Source organism: Quercus suber, unplaced genomic scaffold (assembly GCF_002906115.3).
Source record: "Quercus suber isolate HL8 unplaced genomic scaffold, Cork oak 2.0 scaffold_140, whole genome shotgun sequence".
NCBI classification, from domain to species: domain Eukaryota; kingdom Viridiplantae; phylum Streptophyta; class Magnoliopsida; order Fagales; family Fagaceae; genus Quercus; species Quercus suber.
Genome location: NW_027069601.1, coordinates 723,451 through 749,103, shown reverse-complemented (window position 1 = coordinate 749,103; position 25,653 = coordinate 723,451). Strand labels below are relative to the sequence as shown.

Sequence of the window (25,653 nt, the reverse complement as noted above, 5' to 3'; positions counted from 1 at the left end):
GTAAAATCTTCTCAAAGTTTGGTTAATTTAAGCAGGGGTGTAGCCTGAAATTTAAGTTTGGGAGGCCAAATTACATATTCATATATACATACATTTACACATCTCTCTCTCTCTCTCTCTCTCTCTCTCTCTCTCTCTCTCATCTTTATAAACTTTAACTAGTTTACACAAATTGTCTACTTTGCCATCAATATGTACAAAAATGTACTACCATTATTTATTTGTAATTTTTTTAAATCTCTCATTTTTGGAGTAATATCACACCCAACATTAAATATCCAGTCTAAATCAAGCATTGGAAAAAAATTGGAAACTTAACAACAACAATAACAATAAAAGACTTAGTCCCAAATTGGAAAATAAAAATAAAAAGTTTATATATGTGTGTGTGTGTGTCCAAGACAATATTGCTTTTTAAGTATTGGCACTCCCTAAAACATTACACATCCTCAATGTAATTTTTTTTTTTCATTTAATATTTTGTGACTAAATCAAGTATTGACAAACAATTTAAAATTTAACAAAAAAACAAAAAGACTTAGTCCCAAATAAAATAAGATAACTCTAACAGGAAATTTCTTTTATTAAAAACTTATTATTTGAACTCAACAACCAAAACTTAGCAATGAAGAAAGGAAAGAACTGAAAACAAGCAGTACTTTTATTTGTTACAAGGTGGATGTATAGTTTGTTGCTATTAACTACTTTTTTTTTTTTTTTTTGACACTCAACTATTAGCTGTTCAATTCTTTTTGCAAGGGTCTGCTCTTATTTTTTGGAGAGGCCGGCCAACTACTGATTTTAAAGTCTAATATTTTTTAAAAAAATTGCAAAATATAGATACATTACGAAGTTTTAAATTTAAGGGACTTCATGGTAAAGTTAGAACAAAACTCTTGCATGAAAAAGTTTGGCATAACCATGAAGCTTACCAGACGTTTGATGTACTTGCATGGATGCATGCATGGCTATATTCAGCAAGGAACTGGTAAGGGGAAGGAGTAAAGGCAATGAGAAAGAAAGTTATAACTAATTCAGCAGAGGCAACTGAGGCATATATAAGCACTTAGTAAATGCCGAGAAAGAAGAGTGAAACCAAGTTGCATTTGAGGGAGCGAGATAATAAGATATAAGTGCTTTGACTGCTTTCCACGTAATTCTTTGTCTCATCCTCTGATCTCTTTTCTTATGCTTCGACTTCTTTTCACTGTTTTCTCCTTCACCTTTAGTTAATTTCAACACTATCAAAAAAGAAAAAAAGAAAAAAAACTTATGGAAGTGTTAAGAGATCCTGTTCAACAAGTGAGTTTGGAATAGTCTGGATATCGTGAACGATATTGGAGGCTTTTTGTCATCATTCTTTGTCAGCAAGATGTCTTCACTCTTCGGTTGAGTTATTACGTTGAGACAGAAATAAAGTGGGACTATCTATTGGCTAGGCAGGTTGCTAACTTTTCAAGGACGACTGGTTAATATATTAAAAAGTATTAGAATTGGAATACATCACGATGACTGGTTAATATATTAAAAAGTTTTAGAATTGGAATACAATACAACAACAGCGAAGCCTTGGTCTCAAATATATTGCATTAATCTTCGACAAATTAATTTGCAAAGGTCAATTACATTTTTTTTTTCCCACTGTTCTATGTATTATATTTTATTACTGCTAGTCTTCTACTAATTTTATCTTGAAATTATATGCTTTACCAACTAGATAGCACGTTAAAAGTGGCAAGCTTATTAATTATATTATATATATATNGCCCTAACGACAAAGTCCTAGGTAGCAGACGGAAGCTGACGTGGCACTGATGTGGCAATTAAAATATTATTAAAAAATATTATTTGGCTTTTTTTAAATGCCACGTCAGCATTTTAATTTTTTTTAAAAGCCATGTCAGAAAATTTTAAAAAATAAATTAAATTAAAAAAACCTTAAATTTAATTTAATTAAAAATTTTAATTTAAAAAAATTTCTTAATGTTCTTAGTGTTCTTCAACTTGTTTTTCATTTTACAACTTGTTCTTCATATTCTTCCCAAATCAAACCCAGCAACCAAGAACTCAAACCCATCACAAGACCACAAACCCAGCAGCCCAAGAACTCAAACCCAAATCACTAGGACATAAATGAAAACAAGAAGAAAAAATTAAATTAAATGCTAACAGGAAGAATGAAGAAACCAAGAACTCAAATCTCTAGCAAATCAAGAACTCAAACCCAGCAAATCAAGAACTCCCAAATCAAACCCAGCAACCCAAGAACTCAAACCCAAATCTTCAGCAAATCAAACCCACAAACCCAGTAAACAAACCAATCTCCTACAAACCCATAAACCTATAATCAAACCCAAATCCCAAAACCACCACCACTACCACCACCACCACCGACCAACAGATCCATTTTCAAAACCCTAGAAAATTCAAAGCCTAGAAGGAGAAGGAGAACAAGAACAAATCCAGAAAATTCATACCACTATCACTATCAAACCTCCATACCCAAACCATTAAGATCCATACCCTTCAGTTTTGAGAGACCCACGCAAGACCCAAGATCCATACCCTTTAGTTCTGCCAAGCCATAAACCCACCAGCTAAACCAACCTAACAACCACCTAAGCCAACCCAGCCACCATCGAATCCAACCCAGCCAACCCATCAAATCCAACCGACCCACAGCAAGCCAAGACCACCCACGGTAAGCCACGACCACCCTACCCACGGCGACCCATGACGAGCCACGACCGCCTCACTCATGGCGAGCCATGACTACCCATTAGCAGACACCGGACCACGGTGATCTGAATCCCACCCACCCAAAGCCTCCATGCTAATCTGTGCCATTTCGATCTAAGGCCCAAAAGCCAATATTGAAAGAGAGAAGCTTTCAAGGTGAGAGGAAGAGAGGAGAGAGCATGCGAGAAAGAGAGAAACTCTGAAAGTGAGAGGAAGAGAGAGAGAGAGTGAGATTAAAAAATAATATTCTGGGTTTGTTATTATTTTGTTTTGGATTTGAATTTTTTGGGTTTTTGAATTTTCTTAGTTTTTATTTTTATTTCAGTTTTTTCCTTTTTTTTTTTCATTTTTTGTTTTTAAAAAATGACGTGGCATTTGTGGGTATTATTTTAATATTTTTAATTTATTCAGTTTGCCAGCTATGCAATTTCTGTCTCTAATGTAACGTCAGGGAAAAAATGAGACGCATTTTCCAAAATAGGGACTGTGGGGGGAGAAAAGCCCAGCCCAACTTATTGGGCCCAAGTCCCTGAATCAGGAACACTCTTCATCCGAGGAGAAGGGACCTTCAGTCGGATGCCCACGCCAATGGGGGATGCCTGGAGATGAGCACGCATACCATCCGAGGAGATGCTCATATGTCCGAGTAGCCATGCGTCCTCGGATCCGAAGAGGTTTGATCAAACACGAGTATGGGAGGTTCAACTGATCTATTTGACAAGTGTCAAAAGGGAGAGGGACCTCGGACACACATAAAGATAACGGCAACAGAGAAATATCAAGGAGGCATACTCCAACCACCACATTTAATGCACTGCACCTAACTTCCTGGCCGCATTTATGTGGATAGGACCCCTGAACAGTGCTTTCTCAGCTACCGCCACTCACATAAGGCTAAAAGTGGGGTGATGGGACATGTACTAAAGTAGGTGCCTGGATGATGAACAAATGGACGGAGGAGATGTAAGAAGGCAATGCTATATAAGGGAAGGGTACCTCTGATAGAGGGGGATCGAAAAATAGGAGAGGAAAAGGATATATGAGATNATGAGAATGGTGTTGATAAGTGGTTTGTTAATATCAACTTGAATGCATAATCTAGCGTATCTCCCTCTAGCTTCCATGGCAGTGTGAGTGTCAATCCGGAGCACCTTGCCTATGGATGTACCAATATGTTTAAGAACCTCAGTTTCATAAAGCTCCATAGGAAGTTCATGGAGTCTGACCCATACCGCTATCAATGAAACATTCGCTGTGGATGGTTTAAAGAATGGCTCCCATGGCCTAATGGACAGAAAATGCCCACCGATGAACCATGGTCCTTTCTCTAAAACAGCATCCATGTCTTCTTTTAGTGAAAAACGGACTGAGTAAAATCCATTTCCCAAATCCACGCAGACTATTCTCCCAGAAGGCTTCCAGAGAAAATTTAGCTTGTCATGAAGGTATTGAAGACCCATGGATTTCCCATAAAGCTTAATAATCAGCGCATTTGACCAGGGACCCCTGATACGGCGCTTGGTTTCTCTGGTCAGAGTCACGGCAGCAAGGCCTTCTCGAAGGTCCTCCACCTCTTCATCTGACTCCGCTTCCTCCTCTGCTTCCATAAAGTCTGTAAAGTCGAAAGCTTTGGCGTAGGCACCTGGTATTACTCCTACCAGCTTGTCTCTAAAAGATTTCCTTGAGGAAACCCACGCAGTCTGCTGGTCCTGAGAGGGGCCACTCTCACTGAATCCGTCGTTGAAGCCGGCGTGGTGACCATCCTTGACCTTCTTATTGCTCCTGGCGAGTTCTACTTCCTCTTCTCTAGATAGACCACGGGGCTTAGAGCGAGATGCCATTTCTTTCAGTTTTCTTTCGCGAAAAATAATGTGCTAGAGTGGTTGAAAACTTGAAACCTCTGTAAGCTTAAAAGCTGAAGCATCCAAGAAATTTCTTTGGTGTATATCCATTAGAGCGGAACTTTTTAGCCATCTCCTCTACCTTAATTTTATTTTTTAAGACAATGCAAATATTCATTCATTAATGTTTAAACAGTCATGGTACAAGGCTTCTAGGACAGGGGTGGAGAATCCTCCATCCAATACAACTCATCCGTAATATTTCTAGTGTATTGAGCCAAAATTTGCACTACCTTATTTCCCCCTCTTCTAACACAGCTTATAGAGACTGAGTGCAACTCACAAAGGCTGCAGTGGATGTCTTCATAATCATGTCCCAGCAACAAGTAACCACTTGATGATCTTGCCACTACTTTCATGACTGCACTATTGTCTCCTTCAATTATCAACTCTAAAAAACCAGCTTCCATAGCAAACTCAATAGCCTTTCAACAAGCCAAGCCAATGCCTCTACTTCTTCATTGCTACTGATCGAAGGCCCTTTGACAGACATTGCCGCCATTACTTCACCATATGAATTTCGGATTATTGCCCCTAAACCCAAGCACTGAATCCCATCAAATACAGCGGCGTCAAAGTTAAGTTTATACATCGATGAAGGAGGAGGTTGCCAGCTCTGTCTGGGTTGTGCCGTTGTGTTTGGAAGACTCATCTGGTCTTGCACTTTCCTATACTTGTCTAAGTACTCCACTGCTCTCTGGTTTAGCCACTTCAGATCCCTTATTTGTCCTCCATGTACAATAACATTTCTCAGATTCCAAATAAGCCAAGCTTGAACAAGGAAAGCCTTAAAATCAGATGTTGATAACCTGTCCAATAAATGCTCAAACAAAACCACAATGTCATGGAAAACAGTGGTGCACTTCTGTAAACTGATAGCACAGCCAACCCACATGTCCTGTGCAACCCCACCCTACCAAATTGCATGTAATGTAGATTCAAGTACCCCTTTGCAGCATTGACAGCCCCTCTCAGCGATTATTTTCCTTTGGACCAGGTTCACTCGGGTTGGTAAAATGTCTTGGCATGCTCTCCACCCGAAAATTTTTATTTTATTTGGCACATGCAATTGCCAAATTTTCTTCCACACCTGTTGACCACGCACACCACCAGAGCTACCTATCCCATCATCTTTCCTCAACACTTTCCTTTCAACATGGTACCCCGACTTAACATCATATTTCCCATTCTTTGTATGTAGCCACACAACTGAGTCAGATATATTCCTTCGACTCAAAGGAATTTTGCATATGGCATCAACTTCCTCTATACAACATTTTTCCATAATCACATCATGCCTCCACCAATGTAAATCAGCATCAATAAGCTTTGATACCAGCATCTCCCTATCAACATCGTGTCCCTAATGAAGAATTCTATTTGCTGGGTAGTTTGGTATCCATTTATCTAAATATATTTTAATGGATTCACCATTCCCCACTCGCCAACAACACCCACTATTAAGAATAGGTAATGCAGCAACCATGCTTTCCATGCATACGAACAATTTGGTGACTCAACCGCATCCAAAAAATTGCATAGAGGAAAGTACCTAACCTTGAAGCATTGAAATAAAAGAGAACTTTGATCATGCAGCAACCTCCACCCCTGTTTTGCTAGCATGGCAAGGTTGAAGAATCTCAAATCCCTAAATTCCATCCCTCCTTCATTTTTTGGCCGAGTCAAAAAACTCCAATTTTTCCAATGTATTTTCCTCTCATTGCCAACTTGTCCCCACCAAAATTTTGCACACATTGCATTCAACTCATCACATAGTTTCACCGGTAATTGAAATACCCCCATAGTATATGTTGGAATGGATTGGGCAACCGCTTTTATAAGCACTTCCTTCTCGTCCCTTGATAGCATCATACCCTTCCATCATTGTAATTTTTTCCAAACCCTATCCTTTAGAAAAGAAAAGGTTTGATATTTGGCCCTTCCCACTAGTGTAGGTAACCCCAAATATGCTTCAAATCTCTCCACCTATTTCACCCCTAAAGTTGCCACAATCTCCTCCCTTTGTCGATTAGGGGTATTACTACTAAAGTATATCGATGATTTATCCATATTTATGCATTGGCCAGACGCATGAGCATAAACCTGTAAAACCTCATTAATCACATCAACCTCACCCTATGTAGCTCTACAAAAAAGCAAGAAGTCATCAGCAAACATTAGATTTGAAATTTTAGGTGCCATTCTACAGACAGATACGCCAGTAATACGCTCTTCATACTCAACCTTTAGTAATAGTGAAGTCAACCCCTTTGCACATAAAAGGAATAGATATGATGATAGTGGATCACCTTGACGAATACTCCTAGAGGGGTTGATATTCCCATAAGGTTTACCATTAATGAGAATAGAAAAGGAGGGTGTGGTGACACAACCAATCACCCAACCAATCCATTTGTCTGGAAATCTCATCTTTTGCATCATGCCTTGTAGAAAAGTCCATTCAACCTGATCATACGTGTTGCTAATATCTAGATTCAGTGCAAGCGAGCGTTTTTTGCCTTTTTTCCTAGAATGCATGGTATGCAAAGTCTCATAGGCCACCAAAATATTATCAGTGATGAGGCGTCCTGGGACAAATGAACTTTAAGTAGGTGATATAATAGCTGGGAGAATCCGTTTCAATTTGTTAGCCAACACCTTAGAAATAATTTTATAAATAACATTGCATAAGCTAACAGGCCGAAAATCAGACATTTTCTCAGGATTTTTCACTTTGGGAATTAACACAATATTAGTGTGATTAATATCAGAAAGCATGACACCAGAATTCAGATAATCCAACACAGCAGAAACAACACTATCTCCCACTACATGCCAAAACTTTTGGTAAAATAAAGTATTCATACCATCAAGTCCAAGTGCCTTTGTTGGTCTCATTTGAAACAACGCCGCTTTAATCTCATCAACAATAAATTCACTGGACAAAATCAAATGCATATTTGGAGTAATCCAATGTTCCACCACATTAAGACATTCCTGAATTTGATTACATACACCTGCATTAAACAAACTATAAAAATAGTTAGTAGCAACTTCAGCTATTTCCTCCACCTCTTCCACCCACTGTTCATTAGCATTTTTAATTCCATGGATACGATTCCTCCTTCGCCGCTAGGATGCTTTGGAATGAAAATTTTTTGTATTTTTGTCCTTATGTTTCAACCAAGCAATTCTAGACCTCTAAGCCCATAAAATTTCCTGTTTCAGAAGAAGGTCATCCAATTTTTTACTCATAGCCAGATATTTAGATCTAGACTCCTTAGTGATCACAGTTGCATTCAGAATCTTAAGCTGTTTTCGGAATTGCTTTTTCTCTTCATCATTCGGCTTGGATTTTGAGGAACCCCATACCCTTAATTCTGCCGCACAAGCTTCAATTTTTTGTTTTAGCCTAGCCATATCATGCATGCCACTCACATCCACACTCCATGCTTCCTTAATCACCGTCTCACAGTCTTCCCATAACAGCCAATTTTCTTCAAATTTAAACCCAAATTTGGCCTTTGGTCCATTCCTCCCATGCATAATGCTTTGTCTGAAGGACATTAGGGAGATGATCCGACTCATGGGGAGAGAGATGGTTCACTATGCTTAGTTGGAATTCATCTCTCCATGGCTAAGTAGCTACAGCCCTATCCAACCGCATTTTTGTGTTAGCATCCCCCAGTCTTTTGTTATTCCAAGTGTATGGATATCCCCTATAGCCCAAATCCTCCAGTTTACAACTCTCCAAAGCTTCACGGAATGAATCAATCTGACTCATTTGAGATGGCCGCTTACTGAGCTTTTTTGTAGACTGGATTATTGCATTAAAATCCCTAATACAAAGCCAGGGTCCCTCCACAAATGTCCTAAGGTGGGTTAGTAACTCCAAAGATTTATGCGTGTGACATGCCTCTGGCCAACCATAAAAACCTGTTAACCACCATTCAAATCCATCATCCTCCCTTACCTTGCCAAAATATGATTTGCTGTGTAATTCACTAATTGTAGCAGTACCTTTTCTATTTAATTTAAAATAAGAACAATAACAAATAGATAATGATTAATGACAACTATATATAAATAAAAATGTTATATAAATTTAATAAAATAAAATAGTTACACCTACATAGATTGACGATAGATAATGACAATTTATAATGAACTATCATGTAAGTATTTTGAAATATGAAAACTCATAGAAGAAAATGATAATACTTTTTTTTTAAGTCGATAATTCAATATATTCAAGTTATATTTTTATTAAATTTTTTAATTTTATTTTCTTGACGACCTCCCTCAAAATATTATGGAGCAGCCATTGTTTGGCAAGTTGCATGGATTTTTAATTTTTAATTTTCAATTTTTTGAGAAGGAAGTTGCTTGGATCTTAAATGCGTTATAACCTTTTTTTTTTTTACAGTAAAGATAGAAATATTATTGAGTCAAAGAGTATAGAAGTACAAGACTAATGCCAGGCCCACGTAATATAAAATGTTGAAGTATTGGCTTGGCATGGGTATGCATGTGAAGGCCATTGGCCACACTAAATAAAACATTGCAGAAATAAAAACAACAAAACAACCACTAGTACCGTACAAAGTCATTAACTGAGCCTTTGTTATTCATGTAGCAGTGTCATTGGCCCTCGTAGAATGTCGTTGGGTTAAGATTGTTTTCTGTCAAATAGGTACCTGTTTCATGCATTCTAGATATATAGCCCATCACCAACATGGGTTGGCTCAAGTGGTAAGCAGCTTGTGTCGCTTAAGCAAGGTCTCGGGTTCGAGACCTTGTGTATGCAGAATGCCCTGTTGGGAGACTCACCCACCACAGCCAGGTGTGCGACCCGGGTCGACCAACGGATTAGTCGGGGCGAAGCCCCGAATACCGTGGCAGGCAACCAAAAAAAAAAAAAAAAAAAAAAAAAAATTGAAGTGGGGATGGGAGGAGTATCAAAATTGATGATCACAGGTGGCTCCCACACCCCTAAAGATTCAGACTTGATGTAGACAAAAATTTGAGGTTGTGCGACCTCTTCAACTCAGACACAAGGCAGTGGCACTTGCAGTTGCTCTCCCATACGTTCATGCCTACCACTGTGGTTGCTATTCAACACATAAATCTGGGTACAACAACTAACTGAGACAAACTAATATGGAAGGAGAACAGGAAAGGCATATTCTCGATTAAATCGGGCCTATCGAGTAGCGATCCGCATGAGGCAAACTGAACAAGTGGAGCATTCCTCGACAAGGTAGGATAAAAAGTTGTGGAACTGTATTTGGCAGCTATAGGTACCCCGGGGTTAGAACTTTTGTCTGGTGGGCATGCTCCGATATACTCCCAACCCACACGAATCTATGTCAAAGGAAGATCCTTGTGGACCCATCATGTGCAGTTTGTCATCACTATGATGAGACGGTGGCTCACGCTCTTTGGGGATTCCCATGGCTAGGATTGTATGGGCGACGGTGCCAGGAAAGTTGCAGAAACGTAGCTCAGCTATAGAGGATTTCTATAGCTTGGTGCGAGAACTGATGAATGAGTTGACGATAAAAGAAGTGGAAGTGTGGGCTATAGTATTATGGGCTATATATCTTTTTTTTTTTTTTTTTTTTTTTTTTGGTTGCCTGCCACGGTATTCGGGGCTTCGCCCCGACTAATCCGTTGGTCGACCCGGGTCGCACACCTGGCTGTGGTGGGTGAGTCTCCCAACAGGGCATTCTGCATACACAAGGTCTCGAACCCGAGACCTTGCTTAAGCGACACAAGCTGCTTACCACTTGAGCCAACCCATGTTGGTGATGGGCTATATATCTAGAATGCATGAAACAGGTACCTATTTGACAGAAAACAATCTTAACCCAACGACATTCTACGAGGGCCAATGACACTGCTACATGAATAACAAAGGCTCAGTTAATGACTTTGTACGGTACTAGTGGTTGTTTTGTTGTTTTTATTTCTGCAATGTTTTATTTAGTGTGGCCAATGGCCTTCACATGCATACCCATGCCAAGCCAATACTTCAACATTTTATATTACGTGGGCCTGGCATTAGTCTTGTACTTCTATACTCTTTGACTCAATAATATTTCTATCTTTACTGTAAAAAAAAAAAAGGTTATAACGCATTTAAGATCCAAGCAACTTCCTTCTCAAAAAATTGAAAATTAAAAATTAAAAATCCATGCAACTTGCCAAACAATGGCTGCTCCATAATATTTTGAGGGAGGTCGTCAAGAAAATAAAATTAAAAAATTTAATAAAAATATAACTTGAATATATTGAATTATCGACTTAAAAAAAAAGTATTATCATTTTCTTCTATGAGTTTTCATATTTCAAAATACTTACATGATAGTTCATTATAAATTGTCATTATCTATCGTCAATCTATGTAGGTGTAACTATTTTATTTTATTAAATTTATATAACATTTTTATTTATATATAGTTGTCATTAATCATTATCTATTTGTTATTGTTCTTATTTTAAATTAAATAGAAAAGGTACTGCTACAATTAGTGAATTACACAGCAAATCATATTTTGGCAAGGTAAGGGAGGATGATGGATTTGAATGGTGGTTAACAGGTTTTTATGGTTGGCCAGAGGCATGTCACACGCATAAATCTTTGGAGTTACTAACCCACCTTAGGACATTTGTGGAGGGACCCTGGCTTTGTATTAGGGATTTTAATGCAATAATCCAGTCTACAAAAAAGCTCAGTAAGCGGCCATCTCAAATGAGTCAGATTGATTCATTCCGTGAAGCTTTGGAGAGTTGTAAACTGGAGGATTTGGGCTATAGGGGATATCCATACACTTGGAATAACAAAAGACTGGGGGATGCTAACACAAAAATGCGGTTGGATAGGGCTGTAGCTACTTAGCCATGGAGAGATGAATTCCAACTAAGCATAGTGAACCATCTCTCTCCCCATGAGTCGGATCATCTCCCTAATGTCCTTCAGACAAAGCATTATGCATGGGAGGAATGGACCAAAGGCCAAATTTGGGTTTAAATTTGAAGAAAATTGGCTGTTATGGGAAGACTGTGAGACGGTGATTAAGGAAGCATGGAGTGTGGATGTGAGTGGCATGCATGATATGGCTAGGCTAAAACAAAAAATTGAAGCTTGTGCGGCAGAATTAAGGGTATGGGGTTCCTCAAAATCCAAGCCGAATGATGAAGAGAAAAAGCAATTCCGAAAACAGCTTAAGATTCTGAATGCAACTGTGATCACTAAGGAGTCTAGATCTAAATATCTGGCTATGAGTAAAAAATTGGATGACCTTCTTCTGAAACAGGAAATTTTATGGGCTTAGAGGTCTAGAATTGCTTGGTTGAAACATAAGGACAAAAATACAAAAAATTTTCATTCCAAAGCATCCTAGCGGCGAAGGAGGAATCGTATCCATGGAATTAAAAATGCTAATGAACAGTGGGTGGAAGAGGTGGAGGAAATAGCTGAAGTTGCTACTAACTATTTTTATAGTTTGTTTAATGCAGGTGTATGTAATCAAATTCAGGAATGTCTTAATGTGGTGGAACATTGGATTACTCCAAATATGCATTTGATTTTGTCCAGTGAATTTATTGTTGATGAGATTAAAGCGGCGTTGTTTCAAATGAGACCAACAAAGGCACTTGGACTTGATGGTATGAATACTTTATTTTACCAAAAGTTTTGGCATGTAGTGGGAGATAGTGTTGTTTCTGCTGTGTTGGATTATCTGAATTCTGGTGTCATGCTTTCTGATATTAATCACACTAATATTGTGTTAATTCCCAAAGTGAAAAATCCTGAGAAAATGTCTGATTTTCGGCCTGTTAGCTTATGCAATGTTATTTATAAAATTATTTCTAAGGTGTTGGCTAACAAATTGAAACGGATTCTCCCAGCTATTATATCACCTACTTAAAGTTCATTTGTCCCAGGACGCCTCATCACTGATAATATTTTGGTGGCCTATGAGACTTTGCATACCATGCATTCTAGGAAAAAAGGCAAAAAACGCTCGCTTGCACTGAATCTAGATATTAGCAACACGTATGATCAGGTTGAATGGACTTTTCTACAAGGCATGATGCAAAAGATGAGATTTCCAGACAAATGGATTGGTTGGGTGATTGGTTGTGTCACCACACCCTCCTTTTCTATTCTCATTAATGGTAAACCTTATGGGAATATCAACCCCTCTAGGAGTATTCGTCAAGGTGATCCACTATCATCATATCTATTCCTTTTATGTGCAAAGGGGTTGACTTCACTATTACTAAAGGTTGAGTATGAAGAGCGTATTACTGGCGTATCTGTCTGTAGAATGGCACCTAAAATTTCAAATCTAATGTTTGCTGATGACTTCTTGCTTTTTTGTAGAGCTACATAGGGTGAGGTTGATGTGATTAATGAGGTTTTACAGGTTTATGCTCATGCGTCTGGCCAATGCATAAATATGGATAAATCATCGATATACTTTAGTAGTAATACCCCTAATCGACAAAGGGAGGAGATTGTGGCAACTTTAGGGGTGAAATAGGTGGAGAGATTTGAAGCATATTTGGGGTTACCTACACTAGTGGGAAGGGCCAAATATCAAACCTTTTCTTTTCTAAAGGATAGGGTTTGGAAAAAATTACAATGATGGAAGGGTATGATGCTATCAAGGGACGAGAAGGAAGTGCTTATAAAAGCGGTTGCCCAATCCATTCCAACATATACTATGGGGGTATTTCAATTACCGGTGAAACTATGTGATGAGTTGAATGCAATGTGTGCAAAATTTTGGTGGGGACAAGTTGGCAATGAGAGGAAAATACATTGGAAAAATTGGAGTTTTTTGACTCGGCCAAAAAATGAAGGAGGGATGGAATTTAGGGATTTGAGATTCTTCAACCTTGCCATGCTAGCAAAACAGGGGTGGAGGTTGCTGCATGATCAAAGTTCTCTTTTATTTCAATGCTTCAAGGTTAGGTACTTTCCTCTATGCAATTTTTTGGATGCGGTTGAGTCACCAAATTGTTCGTATGCATGGAAAGCATGGTTGCTGCATTACCTATTCTTAATAGTGGGTGTTGTTGGCGAGTGGGGAATGGTGAATCCATTAAAATATATTTAGATAAATGGATACCAAACTACCCAGCAAATAGAATTCTTCATTAGGGACACGATGTTGATAGGGAGATGCTGGTATCAAAGCTTATTGATGCTGATTTACATTGGTGGAGGCATGATGTGATTATGGAAAAATGTTGTATAGAGGAAGTTGATGCCATATGCAAAATTCCTTTGAGTCGAAGGAATATATCTGACTCAGTTGTGTGGCTACATACAAAGAATGGGAAATATGATGTTAAGTCGGGGTACCATGTTGAAAGGAAAGTGTTGAGGAAAGATGATGGGATAGGTAGCTCTGGTGGTGTGCGTGGTCAACAGGTGTGGAAGAAAATTTGGCAATTGCATGTGCCAAATAAAATAAAAATTTTCGGGTGGAGAGCATGCCAAGACATTTTACCAACCCGAGTGAACCTGGTCCAAAGGAAAATAATCGCTGAGAGGGGCTGTCAATGCTGCAAAGGGGTACTTGAATCTACATTACATGCAATTTGGTAGGGTGGGGTTGCACAGGACATGTGGGTTGGCTGTGCTATCAGTTTACAGAAGTGCACCACTGTTTTCCATGACATTGTGGTTTTGTTTGAGCATTTATTGGACAGGTTATCAACATCTGATTTTAAGGCTTTCCTTGTTCAAGCTTGGCTTATTTGGAATCTGAGAAATGTTATTGTACATGGAGGACAAATAAGGGATCTGAAGTGGCTAAACCAGAGAGCAGTGGAGTACTTAGACAAGTATAGGAAAGTGCAAGACCAGATGAGTCTTCCAAACACAACGGCACAACCCAGACAGAGCTGGCAACCTCCTCCTTCATCGATGTATAAACTTAACTTTGACGCCGCTGTATTTGATGGGATTCAGTGCTTGGGTTTAGGGGCAATAATCCGAAATTCATATGGTGAAGTAATGGCGGCAATGTCTGTCAAAGGGCCTTCGATCAGTAGCAATGAAGAAGTAGAGGCATTGGCTTGGCTTGTTGAAAGGCTATTGAGTTTGCTATGGAAGCTGGTTTTTTAGAGTTGATAATTGAAGGAGACAATAGTGCAGTCATGAAAGTAGTGGCAAGATCATCAAGTGGTTACTTGTTGCTGGGACATGATTATGAAGACATCCACTGCAGCCTTTGTGAGTTGCACTCAGTCTCTATAAGCTGTGTTAGAAGAGGGGGAAATAAGGTAGTGCAAATTTTGGCTCAATACACTAGAAATATTACGGATGAGTTGTATTGGATGGAGGATTCTCCACCCCTGTCCTAGAAGCCTTGTACCATGACTGTTTAAACATTAATGAATGAATATTTGCATTGTCTTAAAAAATAAAATTAAGGTAGAGGAGATGGCTAAAAAGTTCCGCTCTAATGGATATACACCAAAGAAATTTCTTGGATGCTTCAGCTTTTAAGCTTACAGAGGTTTCAAGTTTTCAACCACTCTAGCACATTATTTTTCGCGAAAGAAAACTGAAAGAAATGGCATCTCGCTCTAAGCCCCGTGGTCTATCTAGAGAAGAGGAAGTAGAACTCGCCAGGAGCAATAAGAAGGTCAAGGATGGTCACCACGCCGGCTTCAACGACGGATTCAGTGAGAGTGGCCCCTCTCAGGACCAGCAGACTGCGTGGGTTTCCTCAAGGAAATCTTTTAGAGACAAGCTGGTAGGAGTAATACCAGGTGCCTACGCCAAAGCTTTCGACTTTACAGACTTTATGGAAGCAGAGGATGAAGCGGAGTCAGATGAAGAGGTGGAGGACCTTCGAGAAGGCCTTGCTGCCGTGACTCTGACCAGAGAAACCAAACGCCGTATCAGGGGTCCCTGGTCAAAAGCGCTGATTATTAAGCTTTATGGGAAATCCATGGGTCTTCAATACCTTCATGACAAGCTAAATTTTCTCTGGAAGCCTTCTGGGAGAATAGTCTGCGTGGATTTGGGAAATGGATTTTACTCAGTCCGTTTTTCACTAAAAGAAGACATGGATGCTGTTCTAGAGAAAGGACCATGGTTCATCGGTGGGCATTTTCTGTCCATTAGGCCATGGGAGCCATTCTTTAAACCATCCACAGCGAATGTTTCATTGATAGCGGTATGGGTCAGACTCCATGAACTTCCTATGGAGCTTTATGAAACTGAGGTTCTTAAACATATTGGTACATCCATAGGCAAGGTGCTCCGGATTGACACTCACACTGCCATGGAAGCTAGAGGGAGATACGCTAGATTATGCATTCAAGTTGATATTAACAAACCACTTATCAACACCATTCTCATTGGCAAGTTTGAGCAGCCCGTTATGTATGAAGGAATACATGAGTTTTGTTTTTCCTGTGGTAGAATAGGCCACAAAAGAGACTCATGTCCGTACACCGTTAAAAACCCAGAAACACCATTGGCAGACCCTCAGGCAAGTGAAGGTGGAGCCGCTAGTAGGAAGCAGGCCACAAGCCCACACATGTTGCATGACACAGCCAGCACCACTCCTGGCAGTGGTACGAAAAAGGACAAAGGAGCAGATTTGGAGGATGATAGGTACGGCCCGTGGATGATTGTGACACGTAGAAGGCCTGGGCAGAGGAGGTACAAGAATTCCGTTAGTTCAGAGGTCCCCACGAGACAGGTGTCAGGCATGGAGTCTAAAGATAATAGACACGGTCTTACCAACAATTTTACCAAGTTGGGCCGTAATGAGGAATTGGGCACTGAACCAAAAGAGAAATTCTTATATAATGGGCCAACGAAAGTGGGTCTTGCGCTTAAAATTAATTCTGATGAGAAAACCCAAGTGGAGCACCTTACTCGGTCAAGCCCGTCTGTCAAGGGCAAAAAGGAAATTGCGAGGAGCAGGGCATCCAAGACTATCACTGGATCAGCCGCAGGGAGAGTTGAAAAACAACACCCAACCTCCTCTGTAACTGAGTCCTTGCTGATTAACAATAATACCAGAGTTGGCTTGGATGGGTCTTTCCAATTTACTGCCTCAACCAGCGCAGATGTGGGAGACCAAGTGCAAAGAAATACTCTTGGTGCACCAGACGAAGAAGTGCGAGGAAATCGGTGCAAAGATTATGGTCGTAATGGGTTGCTTTGGAAGGAAAAGAAGGGTGATTGTGTCAATGGAGATGGGGGTTTATTGGAAGAAGGTACCTCATCTCTTAATGAGCCCACAATTGAGCGAGATCAGCATATTCTTTATGGTGAGGGGGATGATCGCCAGAGAAATGAAGCAAACCCGATCCTTATGGCTGGAGACAGGGCAGGAAAAGGGATTAATGGAGAAGAACGGATGGAAGTGGAGGAAGAAAACGGCCCCACCATCCCTGCATGATGAGTCTTCTTACTTTCTCTATCTTTTTATTTATGAATATTATTATTTGGAATAGTAGGGGTGTTTTGAAACCCAATTTTCAAACTTATGTTAGGGAGCTTACTCAGAATCATAATCCTGCTTTGTTGGTGATTACGGAAACCCGATTAGGGGGTGACAGAGCTAAAGAGATAACTGATCGTCTTCCTTTTGAGGGAGCCATCCACTCTGAGACGATTGGCCACTCTGGAGGTATCTGGTTACTGTGGAATTCTAATATGGTTGAGGTTGTGCAACTTGCTAGTACGGAGCAAGAAATTCATGTGGAAGTAAAGGTACTTTGCTCTAGTTTATCCTGGATTTTCTCCGCTATATATGCTAGCCCTAGGAATGCAGAGAGATGTGTCCTTTGGGAAAATTTAGCTAGAGTTGCGGAGTTGCATAATAAACCTTGGGTGATAGCCGGGGACTTCAATGAGCCACTCTCAGAGGGTGACAAGTTTGGGGGTAGGCCAGTGAGTTTTTCTCGATCCCTCCTATTTAAGGAGTGCCTGGACAAATGTAACATGGTGGATATGGGTTTCAATGGGCCGAAATATACCTGGTCTAACAGAAGAGATGTCACTAATCTGATTCAAGAAAGAATAGATAGGTTTTTTATGAACCCAAGTTGGTGTTTGCTATATCCAGATGCCAAAGTGTCTCACCTTACTAGATGTCATTCTGACCATTGTCCAGTTCTTTTGGAAACCAGCCCTAGGAGAGCCGTTCACTTGAGCAGACCCTTTAGGTTCCAAAGTTTCTGGCTCTCTGACCCCTCATTCCCAAATGTGGTGAATCAGGCTTGGAGACAACCAAGAAAGCTCCCAGAGGCTATTGAAAAATTCTCCAAAGAAGCTAGCTCATGGAACAAAAACCACTTCGGGAACATTTTTGGCAAGAAGAGAAGAATTATGACTCGACTTAAGGGTGTCCAATCGGCATTGGCTTCCAATCCCTCTTCCTCCCTTATTGATCTCGAAAATCACTTACTGAGAGAATTGGATGTTGTGCTTGATCAAGAAGCTGAATTATGGGCTCTTAAATCCAGGATCAACTGGATGGTGCTGGGTGATAGAAACACCTCCTTCTACCATGTTTCTGCTCTTGCTAGAAGAAAGAGAAATCTCATTTCATCAGTTAAGAATGAGGTAGGAGATTGGCTGCTAGAGGAGCGAGAGGTCATGAATCATTTTAGAGAGGGATTTATGAATCTGTACTCCACTTCTCAAGAGTTTGCTGGTTGGGGAATTGATTATCACTCGCAATGGCAACCAAAGCTCACAGACGAAGAGAAGGACAGCATTAATCATATGGTGACAGATGAGGAAATCACTACAGCCCTTTGGTCCATGAAGGCATACAAGGCCCCTGGACCGGATGGTCTCCATGCCGGCTTCTTTCAGAGGTTTTGGCTCATTGTAGGGGATTCGGTTAAGGAGGAGATAAAGCTAATTTTTGAGAATAGGAAAATCCCGGAGTACCTCAACAGAACTAACATTGTGCTTATCCCGAAGGTGCAAGGGCCAGAATCCATTAATAACTATCGCCCCATAAGCCTGTGCAACTCAGTCTACAAGATCATTACTAAAGTCATTGTCAATAGAATAAGACCTTTCTTGGATAGGCTTATCTCTCCCTGCCAATGTGCTTTCGTCCCAGGTAGAAGGGGAGTGGACAACGCGATTATCGTGCAGGAGATTATTCACACTATTGGCAAAACAAAAGGGAGAGTGGGATACATGGCTGTGAAGATTGATTTGGAAAAGGCCTATGACAGGCTCGAATGGAGTTTTATAAGGGGAATGTTAAGAAGATACAATCTGCCCAGTAATCTTATTGAGCTAATTATGAGTTGTATTTCAACAATCTCAACTTCTATTCTCTTTAATGGGGGTAATTTAGACTCCTTCTGCCCATCTAGAGGTATAAGACAAGGTGATCCTATCTCTCCTTATATCTTTATCCTCTGTATGGACTTCCTTGGTCAGCTGATCCAAGAAAAATGCGAGGCTAAGAAATGGTGTCCAGTGAAAGCTTCAAGGAGCGGCCCTTCCTTCTCTCACCTATTCTTCGCCGACGATCTTGTTCTTTTTGCCAAGGCCAACTCCGACAACTGTTTAGCCATCAGGGAGGTCCTAGATACGTTCTGCAATCTTTCAGGACAATCCTTGAGTGTAACTAAATCTAGAGTATTCTTCTCCCCAAATGTCAGCCAAGATAACAGAGAGGTCTTAAGCGACATACTCGGATTCCAACAGACATCTTGTTTAGGGAGGTACCTTGGATTTCCCATTAAGCACCAAGGAAGGGCGAACCAGGATTTCAGTTTTGTCTTGGATAGGGTGAAGAGGAAGCTTGCGGGTTGGAAGGCAAATCTGCTGTCCATGGCGGGTAGAGCAGTCCTTATTCAAGCATCATCCTCAACCATCCCCGCCTACGTCATGCAAAGCAATTTACTACCTGAGAAGGTTCTGGAAGGAATTGATAGAGTTAACAGAAACTTTTTGTGGGGATCTACGGAGAATAGCAAAAAGATGCATTGGGTAGGATGGAAGAAGGTAACCAGACCGAAGGAGGATGGTGGACTGGGGCTTCAAACAGCAAAAGGGAGGAACACAGCACTCCTTGCTAAATTAAATTGGAGATTCCACACAGAAAGTAATGCTTCTTGGGCAAAGGTCTTGAAACTGAAATATTGCAACCGCCAACGTCTCAATGCCAGGAATGAGAACATGCTGCCTAGCTCCAGAACTTGGAAAAGCTTAAAAAAGGGAGAAGTCATCTTTAAGAAAGGGGTTAAATGGACTCCGGGTTATGAAAGCAATCTTGATTTCTGGAATGATAACTGGTCCAATTTTGGTCCATTGAGGAATGTCATTCAAGGCCCCCTAACCTGTAGTTCCTCCAAGTTAAAAGTTAAGGATGTGAGAGTCTCAGGAAGCTGGAATTGGCCAATCATTCAAATGGACCTCCCTGTTGATATCATAAGGGAGCTTCAAGCCACTCCGATTCCCATTACTGCCAGGATAGAGGATAGACTAGCCTGGAAATTTTCTACCAAAGGAGATTTTGATCTTAAAAGTGCCTACCATTTATCCTTAGAGCCCACAGTGGAAGTGCCCTTCAAGGGGAAGTGGGTTTGGAAGCTGAAGACCTTGCCGAGAATCCAAGCCTTTGTGTGGAGATGTATGCACCAAAGTATTGGGGTCAATCTGTGTCTCTTGGCAAGAGGAATTCTAACTGATCCCAGGTGTCCCTGCTGCCAAGGTGAACCTGAGACTATCTTACATGCCCTCCGTGACTGTCCAATAAGTAAGAGTGCCTGGGTCAAGCTGGGAAAGCAGTCTACAGACTCTTCCTTCTTCTCTGCTAATCTACATGATTGGCTTATAACTAATGCCAACTCTCAAGCTATGCATCACCAAGGCCCAGGTCAGTGCCCGTGGTATCAAGTTTTCCTTTTTGCAATCTGGCTTATTTGGAAAAGTAGAAATCAATGCTTGTTCAATAACAAAAACCCAAATCCCAATATTGTCAATGAGATTTTAGACCGTGCCTTTGAATTCACTCATTGTGCTTGTACTACTCTGGAAAAGAAAAGGAGGATTATGATGAGCATCCGATGGGAGAAACCATGTAGTGGATGGGTTAAACTTAATACAGATGGTTCGTCTTTAGGAAACCCAGGCTTAGCTGGTGGAGGGGGCCTGATTAGAGATGAAAATGGTGATTGGGTAGTTGGTTTTGCTAGGAGAATTGGGGTTGCTAGCAGCTTTATGGCTGAACTGTGGGCCCTTCGTGATGGTCTTCTCCTATGTATTCAATCCCATGCCCAAGCTGTCATAGTTGAGATGGATTCCAAAGATATTGTTGATAATCTCACTACTCATGCTGCAGCTAGCACTATCATGTCTGCTATTATGGAAGATTGCAAGCAGCTAGTTGCTCAAATCCCCCAAGTAAGGTTCAACCATGTCTACAGAGAAGGGAATAAGTGTGCAGATTTTCTTGCTAAACTAGGTGCCTCCCTTGAGGTTGATTTTAATGTGTTTTCAAGTCCACCTGTGGACCTTTTGAGCTTGTGGGAGGCAGATGCCCGTGGTCTGTATTGTAACAGACTCTGCCCTGCCCCTGCTTTTGCTGTTTAGTTTCTTGTGTTTTAATTCCTTTCTAACAAAAAAAAAAAAAAAAAAAAAAATCCGCAAAATTATAATGAATATTTTGACTTTTATACCATTTACAAAGCCATCATCACAATATATACCACATATTTTGGCTGCTGCCTTATGTTGAATTAGTTACAAGTCACAACAAAGAGGTGATAAGTCACACCAATTAATGGCTGCCAAGTTATTTGTGGGTTACTACTTACCAATGGCGCAGACAAAATCACATCTTTAAATAACTTGCTGATATGGGTCTTACTCTTGCTTACATGCTTGGTGCTTATGCAAGCTATTGATATTTGTATTTGCTTGTTCTATACTTCTATTCGTTTTGCAAGCTATTGATATTTGTATTTGCTTGTTCTATACTTCTATTCATTTAGGTAAAACCAGCATTTTGAATGTCATGCATGTCTCACTGTAGTCCAACTTATTACATGGGCAGCTGGTAACTCTATCCAATGCAGTCATCATTTTTTAGGAAATGCTAAACACAAGGGCACAGTCGCACAGTCTTATCATGTGTGTTAATAATTATGAAATTGATAGAGAAATGACCTAATAGATAAAGAATTTGTTCAGATAGCCGCAGACTTGCTGTTATGTTCCCACCATATATGCATGAAGAAGCAGTTCTGGATTTGCCAATTGTTCAAAAGTAATAATTATAGAATCCAAGACCGACTTTGCATGATTTATTACTGGCTTTTCAATCCCCTCTTTCTGCTATGGATTTTTTTGAAAAAATTGAATTGGACCCCGGGTGTAAGGAGCGGATTAATTGATTAATAGAACACATTATTTATTGATTCACACAAACAGATAATTCAGCCATAGTTATCAATTAATCCCAATGCCCCATATCGTTAGATCTGTTTAAAAAATCTAATATGTTTCATTTAATGCATTATCTTTTACATAAAAAGATATAGATTTTCAAAACTACTCTCTTTTTCTTTTCTTTTTTTTATAAGATCAAAACTATGCTCTTAAATTTGAACTTAATTTAGTGAAAGAGGGGTATTAGGATTTTAAACAAAAGATTTGTCAAGAAATTTATTTATTGACTTTTCTAAAAAGAACTTTATTTTAGGACATCTTAAAATGGAATAGAGATCTAACAATTTGAGATAAAGAGACTACTGAATTTAAAATCAATAAGAATAAAAGCAGTAAAATCAATATACATATTTTGGTAACGAAATGGAAAACCAAACTCTACAAAGGGAAATTGACTCTGAAGAATTCAACCTTGTAGGGAATCCATTATAGAAGAAACAATTCCAATTAGTGAGACCTCACAAATTTTTTGTAATCTAAATTGAAAATTCATGGATCCTCAGTAAACAATTCGTTGGTTTTTTTTTTTTTTTTTTTTTTTTTATTCCTTATTTTTAGGTGCATTTAATGCTTTTTAGGTCAAATTTGATTCCTGTTATGGTTAGGTATCAATTAGGAGTTATTTTAGATTATATTTTCTTGTCTGTCAAGTTTTAAGGAGCCCTTAAATAGGCCCCTAAGTCTGTAAACGTTTTTCATAGTTTATTATCAATAAAAGTTCAGACTTGTGTCTTTTGTGTTCTCTGGTGGATTCCAGACCTATCACCTTGTGGATTCAAGGAACCCCTCGTGGACTCGAGGTTTACTACCCAGGAACTAACAGTTTAGTTTCTGTTCCATCAAGAGAGCATCGTGTGTGTTTCTCTTCAGGCTTCCGCGACATCACTCTACAAAGGGAAATTGACTCTGAAGAATTCAACCTTGTAGGGAATCCATTATAGAAGAAAAAATTCCAATTAGTTAGACCTTACAAATTTTTTGTAATCTAAATTGAAAACTCATGGATCCTCAGTAAACAATCCGTTGATTTTTTTTTTTTTTTTTTAAATTTTTATTTTGCTATAATGACTCTAAATTTTAAAATCTTTATATACGATCAAACTTGTATGCAACTACCAAAACTCTGTTACTCTAAAGAACTCTTCAGAATGCAGCAACAACTAGCTCATTGTCGAGGTAAAAATCTGTGGTTTAAGAAATATTAGTTAGGGAAAATAAACACAATGATGATTTTCTGTTAAGGGTCACTTTAAATTTTCTTTGTACAACAACTTTCTATACCTTAAAAGTGTGATTCAGATGGTATGCATAGGTAGGGTAAGATTTAACTGAATCAGACTTTGAATAGAAAAAGGAAATAGATTCTTTTAATCTTGTTAATGCGAGTATTGCAAGAAGTTTTTTCTTGACTTCAGTGATCTCACAAGCGAATATAGATTTCGCTCAACCAAAACTTCTTGTCTTCAATTTCTATGAGTTATTCCTTTTACATAATATAATTTAATTACATGGTTTTAACTCTTTTCACACATTATTTCTTACAAGGAAAATGTAATAGTTTTTGTTTTTCTTGTGCTATATATTTTTGTCTTCTGGCATCCCATCATTATGTGAAAAGGTTTATTATGCTGCTGAGTCCTACCCTTCACCTTTTATGATTTTCACCTTATACTTTTTTTTTTCAAAGACTATATAATGTATGCCACTAAGTCACTGTTCTGAAGAAGTGTAGAGTAGTGGAATTCAGCAGCTTTTCTTTAAACTTCTATATAGGACTCATAAACTATTGACACCTACCACACATTTGAACTTCATATTTTATTTAAACCCTTGGTTATTACAATGTCATCATGAAGCTCTCAAATCATCATGATATCGAACCAATCACAATGAGTATTTGCATTGTCTTTCCAAGAAAACGGGTCAACATGTACGTACTAGTCCACAATCGATCTTAATCTCCCAAAAGCCTTCTATAGATATAGCTACATTAAAAAAATTATTGAGTCATCTTGGCAAAATCCATGTATCTAGGTCATCCCCACTCTACATATATCAAGATAATGATTCAGATCAGAAAGCAAGGAAACAGCAGAAGAAAGAAGTGCAGTGATGCAAACACAAGTTGCACAAGTTGAACGACAGCATAGCTTTGTAGTTTTTACTTATACATTGTAAATGCTTGTAGTTTAGTGTTATATTTTAAGTAAGAGCACTTCACACGTGACTTAACTAACCAAACACGTGCTGTAACCGTTTCCACTCTTTCTGGGAATTTCTGTTTGCTCTGTTTTCTGTATTTAAACCAGATCATGTACAAATACATTCATTCAATACAATTTAGATATTTTCTTCATTCCAAATATTCTCTCTAGCTTGATTTTCTTTTCTTCTTCTTCCAAAGCTCTCAGTGCTTTCTTATATGGTATCAGAGCTTGACCCCTTGTTAATGGAGTCAAATACATCTTCTTCTTCTACACGAGAGCTTTCTCCATTGGAAGATCCTGGAAGCCCATTCTTCTTGCATCATGGTGAATCTCCTGGTGCGATTCTAGTTGTTCAACCTCTCACTGAGGATAACTACCCTAATTGGGCCAGAGCAATGAGGATGGCTCTAGATGCTAAGAGTAAACTTGGATTCGTAGATGGATCCATCACTGCATCAATGGCAATTACACCACTTGAGAAAAAGGCATGGTCCAAATGTAATTCAATGATCTCATCATGGATCTTGAATTCAGTTTCACCTCATATCACTGCTAGTGTGATTTATAGAAACACAGCTTTTGAGGTCTGGAATGCTCTCAAGAACGTTTTCTGCAAGCAAAGGCCTAGGATTTCTCAACTTAGAAACAAATTGCCTCGGTAATGCAGGGAGATTCTACAGTAACAAGTTTCTTCATGATCTTCAAGCTTCTTGGGATCAACTGTTGAATCTGAGGCCTTTACCATCATGTTCATGTGGAAAGTGCATTTGTGGTGTGAACGAGAAGATTGTGCATCTTCACCACCAAGATTCAATCATGCATTTCTTAATGGTTTGAACGATTGTTATTCACAGGTCAAGACTCAAATCCTCATGATGGAACCTGTTCCATCTGTGGATAAGATTTTCTTTGGTGATCCAGGAGGAAAGGCAACGAATTTCCATGTTCATGCCATTCCTTCAGTGGAATCCACTGCTCTAGCAATTAAGAATCAAGCCTTCAATCAAGGTTTCAATCAAGTTTCTTTTCCTGGCAAGAACTTCAAAGGGAATATAGGAAAAGGAAGGCCTATGTGCAGCTACTGTGGAAAAGTTGGACATGTCAAAGAAAAATGCTATAAGCTGGTTGGATTTCCACCAGGCTACAAGCAAAAGGGAAGAGTTCCTATGGCTAATCAGATCATGGTAGATTGTGATCAAACTCAGACTGAAGCAGTGCATCAGAAGCATCAGAACAACAATTTTTCTTTCACTTCAGAGCAATATCAGCAGTTGATTTCCCTGTTGAACTCTACTGTGTCCAGTTCTGGTAATTCTGATGAAGCACTTCACAC

At 39.3% G+C, this 25,653-nt stretch overlaps 2 protein-coding genes across 2 annotated transcripts; one reads left to right on the top strand and one right to left on the bottom strand.

Annotated features, from left to right (window-relative positions):
- Nucleotides 1-3,716: 3,716 nt before the first annotated feature.
- LOC136068895 (uncharacterized) lies at nucleotides 3,717-4,580 on the bottom strand. The gene has a single exon (XM_065776720.1). The coding sequence runs from the start codon at nucleotides 4,578-4,580 to the stop codon at nucleotides 3,717-3,719; it is 864 nt and encodes a 287-aa protein (XP_065632792.1).
- Nucleotides 4,581-15,238: 10,658 nt separating this feature from the next.
- LOC111991740 (uncharacterized) lies at nucleotides 15,239-17,086 on the top strand. The gene has a single exon (XM_024023536.2). The coding sequence runs from the start codon at nucleotides 15,239-15,241 to the stop codon at nucleotides 17,084-17,086; it is 1,848 nt and encodes a 615-aa protein (XP_023879304.2).
- The last annotated feature ends 8,567 nt before the right edge of the window (nucleotides 17,087-25,653 follow it).

Coding starts and splice junctions, on each gene's coding strand:
- LOC111991740 (XM_024023536.2), top strand. CDS start 15,239: ATGGCATCTCGCTCTAAGCCCCGTGGTCTATCTAGAGAAGAGGAAGTA.